General features: G+C 40.4%; 1 protein-coding gene across 7 annotated transcripts in view; it reads left to right on the top strand.

The window, feature by feature from the left end:
* LOC107084710 (kinase D-interacting substrate of 220 kDa-like) overlaps positions 1-8,250 on the top strand; it is a 96,876-nt gene that overhangs the window by 42,253 nt on the left and 46,373 nt on the right. For all 7 annotated transcript variants that reach the window (XM_015374654.1, XM_015374652.1, XM_015374653.1 and 4 more), the window contains exons 22-23: positions 1,299-1,443; positions 2,550-2,712. In XM_015374654.1, the coding sequence (XP_015230140.1) occupies positions 1,299-1,443; positions 2,550-2,712 (308 nt within the window). The remainder of the gene's footprint in view (positions 1-1,298; positions 1,444-2,549; positions 2,713-8,250) is intronic.

Below are 8,250 nucleotides of genomic sequence, written 5' to 3'. Positions count from 1 at the left end.
GGTTGGCTTTGGTCGCAGTACCGCCACCTTCTGCTCTGGAGTGTACACGCTTCCTCTATGAGAAAAAGGAGCAGCGCATGAACCGAACGAAACACACGCGAACCGAACCGCGACAGTCGAACCGAACGATTCTGACGGTTTTCATAAATCGTCCCATCCCTAATATATATATATATACATCAGTAGGTAACACCGACGACTTTGTTACAGGTGACCGTGGGTTCGATTCCCGGCATGGACATCCAGGTGGAACCTTAGGCAAGGTCCTTTGTGCTTAGTGGCCTACCTCAGGCATGAGTGAAAACGCAAATACAAGAGCCATACCGGCTCGGACTTCGCCCGGGTTAACAAGGTCTGCGTCAGTTGCTAGGGAACCAGGGCAACTTGATGACAAATTGGCTACTGGAACAAGACATACAAGGACTAGAGCAGAAAACTTGGAACTGATGAAATGCTACTATACAAGCGTCCCCAGTGAGAGAGGTTACATGCAGAGACTATGTGAATTATGGCAGCTCCAACAACCATCATCGACACTGACAAAGAAACAACTACTAACTCAGTGTTCTAACATTTGCAAACGGCAGCTCTTATCACAGCTAGAAATTGATGAGGTACAACTGACATGCTGCAGCAAGGGGGAGTCAGGACAACAGGTCAGTAGGGAGATATCATCATCCCAACACACAGAGATTGGGTCCCCAGCCCCAACAACAACAAGCCCACTAAACGTAAGGGCGGCTGACCTACGACAGCAGATCAGGCCCTGACATGATCCACACCTACTGGCTGAAAAAACTAACCGCACTTCATGCACGCCTCGCCTCGCAGCACAAATGAACCAACTGCTGATGGATGGGACCCACCCAGAATAGCTAACCCAAGGACGGACAATCCAGATCATGAAGGATCCGCAGAAGGGAACAACCCCATCCAACTACCGGCCAATAACTTGCCTATGTACAACATGGAAGCTCCTGTCACTGTCACTCAGGACTGTAAGACCAGGCAGACAAATCTGTGCACTGCCTGGATTGACTATAAGAAAGCCTACGACTCAATGCCACATACATGGATACTGGAATGCTTGGAAACTTTCAAAAATATGTCCAGAGAGCTGTTCCAAATGAAATTTCTTTTTGTTTCACACTCGTGTAAACAAAATGACAAATAAATCTGTCTAAGTCTAAGTCTGGTATCAGCTGTAACACATGAGGCTTATCGTACCTCAGGGGGCCGAGGCGTCTGGGATCCAAACACTTTAAACCGAACTCCGTTATTCTGATTCTCCTGTCCAGGACACGTATCGCCGTCGGCAGATGCAGAGGACCCTCACCAGGCAAATGTCCTTCGACCTTACCAAGCTGCTGGTGACTGAGGACTGGTTCTGTGACATCAGTCCGCAGACCATGAGGAGGCTTCTCAACATCGTGTCCATCACCGGTGAGGACGGGACCATTGAGCTGCTAATGAAACTAAAAGTTACTTTTTTTTTACACAACTAAATGCTATAAAGGAGTGCTCTGAATAAAAGTAGTTATTATTGTTGAAAAGAATCCTGGGCAAATTTAAATGAAGTTAAAGCTGTTTCTGTCAGGTGTTACTGTAGAGTCCTGAGGCTGTAAGTACGGAGGATTAGAGAGGACAAAATTAAATGAATAAATGTACCATTTAATGATTAAAGGTATCATTTATTTATTTAATACATCATTCAGTAATGAAATGTGCCTTTAAACGATTAAAAATAACTTTTAAATAATGAGATTAAATAATAATATTTTTTAAATAAAGTAATTTATATAAAACAAATAGTGAAATAATGAAATATTATTTAAAAAGTAGTAATATTACTTAATTTGATAATATTAGTGGGTCCTTTTTATTTTAGGGTACATTCATTTATTTCATTATACATTTATAATACTATATTTTATGCTTTATTGATTTATTTCCTTTTTTCCTTCTTAACCCTCCAAAGCTAAGAAGGTAAAGTTTTAGAAATACAGTTTCAAGATGGTTGGAATGAGCAGGTCTGCTCTAAGCTGGAACATCTAAGAGCACAGCCATCGTATCAGCCTGTTACTGCGCACTGCAGGTCAGCTAGCTGAAAGGACGCAGTCTCACTTTCCCCTGACATAGATTGTTAGCCAGGTGATCATATGTGGATGTGATGCAGAATTAACTGTTCCAAATAATTTATATTTCTATTTGTCCGTATATTAACCCTTAACTTAAACAAGAAAAAAAAGTAAAAAAATATTTGTACTAATATAAAATTAAATACATTTTTTTTGTATTTCATTTCTGGACTTTATGGCATCTACAGCTGGACGCAAGAGCTACTAGAACAGGAATTATAAACGTGCAATATTCATCACAAAATTAATGTAAAAGAACTAAAAAGGATTATAAAGTTCAACACTAACATTAGCATTACAGTAAGAACCAAATATATAATGTTTAATGTACAAATCAGATATGGTGAGGGTGATATTCGGGTTACAGTGGAGCAGATGTGGAGCCTAAATCGTCTGCATGGGTGTGGACAGGTCGTCTGCTGCGGGCCAATCAGATCCTCTTCAACTGGGACCGCTTGGCGTCGTGGATCCACCTGACGGAGGAGTGGCCGTACAGGACGTCATGGATCATCCTGTTCCTGGAGGAGGCTGAAGGAGTGTCGGATCAGATCACACTCAAGACCGTCTACGAAAGGTAAACCCTTCCCCCCCACAAACCACAGAGGTTCCAGCTTTCCTGATGCTCCTTTACCTGCTCTTTTTCAAGGCGCCTCCTTACATCCAAGGTTTTTATAACCTCATGAGTTCAGTTCAGTTCTAAAAGGAAACTTATTGTATTTATGCGCTTAGAGCTTAAAACAACTAATCATATTTATTGATTGTTAAGATAACCGTCAACTAATTTAGTAATAAATTAACCATTAACTGGAAAATAGACTGTAAAACATGCCTTTAGCTGTCAGAGCAACCAACTTAGAGCAATAATTGTTTTTATTGTGTTTAATGAACAATCTTATACTTCTGTACAGATTGTAAATGAGCCAGATTATAGCATAGTTGCTAATTTACATACGTCTTATATTAACATTGTAAAAAAATAATATGCAAACATTTTGCATTGAAGATTTAAAAAAATGTTTTTGTCTGTCAATATGTTCTGTCTAGAACTCCTCAAGTGAAAAAGTTTTAGTTTTACCTTGTTTGATTTCATAAAAAATCTTTAAGGAGCATTTGGTTATCTGATTATTAATCGATTAATTGAAAAAAGAATCAAAAGATGAATTGATTTGCAAAAATAATCCTTAGTTGCAGCACTAATGTATTTACAGGATCTTCATTAGCTATACTATCTCTTCGTAGTGTGTCTTTGTGAAGCGGAAGGGAAATGATGCTCTGTAGGTATTTTTTTTGGGGTGTGCGTTTATACCCAACTCCCCTCGGTTAAAGACTCACACGTACGATCAGAGCTTAGTTTCCCTTGCATCTTTGCAAACCTTCTTAGTAAACTGGATCCGGCTCAGTCATGTTGGATGGAAGACAGCCAATCTGACTGAAACGGATCTGGAACATTTGGATTTAGGTCTATAATTTAATTAGAGGATTCAGTCCAGCACATCTACTTTGATCAAACCCTCTAATCTAACCTCTGGATGATTGTTCAGCGCGGTTCTCAAGCTGGAAGGAGAACCTCCACCACAGACTCAGGTCTTCTACAGGTTTTTGTCCAATACTGTTCTGGATTTAGCTCCATCCATGTTTCCATCAACTCTCACCAGCTTTGTTTTCCCTGGGGAAGGAAGGCATCCCACAGCATGACACTTCCTCCACCATGGGAATGGGAATACTGAGATCAAATCACACACAGAAGGACACAGTCTACTGATTAGGGACTTCTGATGGAATCACTTCAGAGATGTGAGAAATTTGAAGGGATTTCATTAACTTCTTAGATGGCTCTATGCTTTTCCTCCACCTTTAAGTGCCCTCTTATTTTTCACCAGTAAACATCGAGAAATGGGCTCTAATGCCCTAGACAAGGGGTTCCCACAGTGGGAGCTGCAAGAAGGTTTTCACTTCGGGGTGATGTGATCTCTGAGGTATATATGGACGCCAAAATACAGCATAAAAGACAAATGTAGATAAAATAAATAAATAAATGTACCATGAAATATGTCAATGTAATATTTATTTATCTAATATAGGATATGGATAATAAATATTGCGAATTAAGTGTAAAATGCAAGATTAAATGTCCAATTAAAGGTCAAAGCTTCAACTTTTTAATCAAAACGATTATTTTTCAAATATACTACATATGCAGCATGTCTAGAGTGGTGGGAAAAAAAGTATAGAGTTATAAAAGATATATATAAATATTTGTTTAATACATTTCGATGGGTCCAATAAACTCTAAATATTTACTTCTGGTTAACATGCCAACGGCGATGCGGAAGGCTTCTGCACCAATAGGAATAGTAGGTTGAAGTCACGTGATTCAGAGCTCAGACGTCGCCAGATGCTAATAGCTCATTGATTAAGCTAAGAAATGTCTTCTTCTCTGTGCTAGATTGCTCAGATGTAAGCTAACAAAAGCAAATCAAAACGAGCAAAACCAGAATGAACGTTGATCGAGCTTTGGAGCGTATTTGTTGCGGACCTAGTTATCGGTCAAGAGCGCCACTTACTGGCCTGGAGGAGGTAAAGTCGTAGGGAAGCGGCCGTTCCAACCGTTGCATTTCCGAATTCTCCCAAGTGGAGCACGACTTTATACGAGTGAATAAAGTGAATAAGATTGGTCGATTATCAAGGGGGCGGGATTGTTGTGGCAGAAGGTTCGCAAGCAAGTCTGGCTGTAGCTGGTTTGTCGGAAGCATCTTGCTAACCAGTTAGCAACTTAGTGCTAGCAGGTTCCCAGTGTCAAATTCTATTGGGACCAAGTAGCACTAAATTGGTGACTTAGAAACGACGCTGTCAAGGAACGCTATGGACAGCGGAAACATGCAAGAGGAGGAGAGTTTAGTGTCGGAGGTCGTGGATGAGTCTCCTCCGTCATCCATTTTTTATTTAGAGGAGGAAAGCGGGGACGAAGATGTTGTGGAAGAGGACGCCAGGGCGGCAGAAGCTTGGTTTGGTGTAGAAGGCTTCCAGCCGTACATGTTTGAGCCCTTGCCTCGCAACGCTGCCAGTTCTGTTAGCTCTACGCCTGATGAAGACACGGACGTCCATCCCCGTGAACACTGGGACGCAACTCAATGGGAACACTGGGACGCAACTCAATGGGAAAGGAAAGGATTCTGATTTCAACCGTTGCGTATATTAGCTGCGACATATGAATCAAGATGCTATGACCGAAAAAAAATTGATTGATAATTGATGAATCATTGATGGTTGGCCGAATTTTGGTGTTCAGGTTGACATATAATTAACTGGCTTGCATAAGACAATAAAAAAAAAAAAAAAAGATTTTAAGACAGGATTTAAAAAAATAAAAAATAATAACTTTTGGGACAATATCGTCTAATAAAGATTACATTTATATACATGTTTAAGCCAGAATTAATTGATATTTAAATATAATTTCACCATGACTTTAAACTTAATGCTATTGCCATAGAAAAATAAAAACTACATTTGATATACCGGTAATTAAATGATTCAATGTCATTTAAAAATATTTGAAATTAAATATCAAAATATATAAATGAATATTGATTGAAATAATTAAGTTTATTTTAGGAGGTTTCCAGGCTGTTGCATTATTTTTGTGAAATATTTGGAAACCTTTATCTGTTAAAAATTATTTTAGTTTTAATTTAAAGTATAATTTTGTGCACTTCATTTGCAGAAAACAGAGCCTGATGTTGGTAAATATAACCAGCAGGTGGCAGTAGTGGACTTCCTTTTCAAAGGACATTATCGTCGTACAATTAGTTGGGAGTTTGATATTAATTGGCAGCTGGCAGATTTCAGTAATTGATCACATAGTTTAAGGTAACAGCAGTTAGCAGCATGTAGAGCTTATTAACAGATTCACCGTGTGGTCGGGGCCCAGGCCCCCGTATGACTTTTTGTCCATTTGAGGTCAAGAAGGCTTTTATGTTTTAGTTGACTGGCTGCAGTCGGGAGGGGTGGGGGTGGACTGAAAGAGTCTCTGGGTTTAGGAGCTGCTGTGCATCAATCTCTGGCCTTTAAAGGTCGCACTCTGTCACAATACACTAGCGCCCACGACTCCTGCGGCGGGGATGTGTCACAGACCGTTACTGTCAGCTACTCGGCTCCATCCCCCCACCCCCCAAATCTTCAACAAGCTTCCCAGCCACATTACATGCAGTTCGTTTGGGCTGCAGAGAGAGCCGCAGATTTTTGTAATTACATTGCAAGAAGAATTTCAGCCTCCTAATAAAGGTGAGATACTGCAGCAGCCATGACGGCACTGCTTCATTAGCTGTGGTACGGCTCTCTCTGCGCTCTTGACCAACAATCCTGTCCGTCTTTATCGTCCTCCTTTTCTGGGTGTCTCTCCAAATGGCAGCTCTGTTCCTCAGCGGCCGTAGCTGACTTAATGATGATGACAGGAAATATCAAACAGGCTAAACACAGCGCCTTGTCTGCTGGCCCGTATCTCTCTCAGCAATCTATGCTGATAAGACTCAGGCCTCCGTCCGTGAAGCTTTTTATGTCTCAGCTCGCCTCTTCCTCTTTCTTCTCACACTCTTCACGTCCTTTTTTTTCCTCTCTCTCACGACGAGTTTCTGCGTTTTTCAGTCAGCTTTGTTCAACCACTTCATGTGCTTCCACCGACCTCTTGCTCCTTCTCCTGCGTGTTCAATGAAAAGCAGTTCCTCTTTATTCATCCTGTCAGCTGGTTTTATTTTATTTCCAAACAAATGTCATGTTATTTTGTTTTCCTAACTTTTATTTTATCACTTGATTAATTTATCTGTCCCGCAGGATTACTTTATCACATTTGTTGTGTTGGCATGAGGGCAATGTTTTCAGCGTTTTTACAGAGCAGCAGCACACACCCCCTGAGCGTTACTAAGTGAATATATTAGTGGTGAAGTGAACGCGGGGGTGAGTCAGCCCCCTTATAGGTCAACTGTCGCCCTGCATCTCAGTCACAAGGCAACATGTTCTTCTTCTCTTCTTCTCTTTTTAGATGTTAGTGTTCATCAGTAATGTAGATCAGCAGAAATGTTGTTTATTTCTCATCTAAAACGGGACAATGTTTGCACTACAAGAACTGCTAATTAGTCCCTTTTCTACAGTCCTTCACAAGCTACTTTTAAATCTCAATCCTTTAACGTATCAGAGACTATTCTCACCAAAAGATAAAAGTCAAGTTCCAAGAGCGTTTTCTTTCACTCTCTTTTAAACAACCAAGCTTTTTGGACCACACATGGCAAGGAGAGTCCAGGGCTAAATCCCATCCTGTGAGCAGGTCCCTGCAGCCTTCCTTAATCTGATGGAGAATGTGTAATCGCTTATTAACCTGAGTGATTTATTTCCATAATGGTCCGAATGTTGGATTCCATCCAGGATAATGGGATGTAGCGAAGGGGGAAAAAAACATGCATGTCTGTAACTGTATGGTCAAGTAAAATCAATCAAAATGCATTCAGTTATTTTCAGATTATGAACCAATAAACCATATGTATGATTTTTTTTTATTATAAATTGTTGCTCGCAGCTACAGCTCACACTGTACGACATAACCGCAGGGTTTAAAAGTTCACAGCTCACGATGTTTGTTCTCACACCGTGCGGCCCGACGCTCTGATGCGATCTACCTGCTCACACTGGGTTTCTGTGGGTCATTGAAAATCATTAAAAGTCATCCAATTATAATTTTTCTAAATTAAGGTGTTAATTGGCATTAACATTAATTAAATTGTCGTGGCATTTAAAGGAGAATTCCGGTTTTTAACACTTTTATCCCATTTTCTGTAGTGTCCAGGATGAAATCGAATGATCGACACCAAAATTTTGACAATTGGTCCTGTCTCTGCTATTTGGCTCATGCAGAATCCCCCCCTGGCTGCTTCAGAATGGCTTCCATAGTGCATGTCCGATAATGTCCTTAAAACAACCTTAAACGTTCTTTTTTTAAAATATGCTACTCACCGGGTCGTCAGCGCTGTTCAATGACCGTTCCAAAAAAAGTTTCGGTTCCGTTCCTGTAGTGTTTTATTTAGCATTTTGTAAATCCCATTGAGTTCTGTTGGAATAGTCA

Source organism: Cyprinodon variegatus, unplaced genomic scaffold (genome assembly GCF_000732505.1).
Source record: "Cyprinodon variegatus isolate N-32 unplaced genomic scaffold, C_variegatus-1.0 Scaffold107, whole genome shotgun sequence".
Taxonomy (NCBI): domain Eukaryota; kingdom Metazoa; phylum Chordata; class Actinopteri; order Cyprinodontiformes; family Cyprinodontidae; genus Cyprinodon; species Cyprinodon variegatus.
The sequence above is the reverse complement of the archived record's forward strand: the minus strand, read 5'-3'. Positions and strand labels throughout refer to the sequence as shown.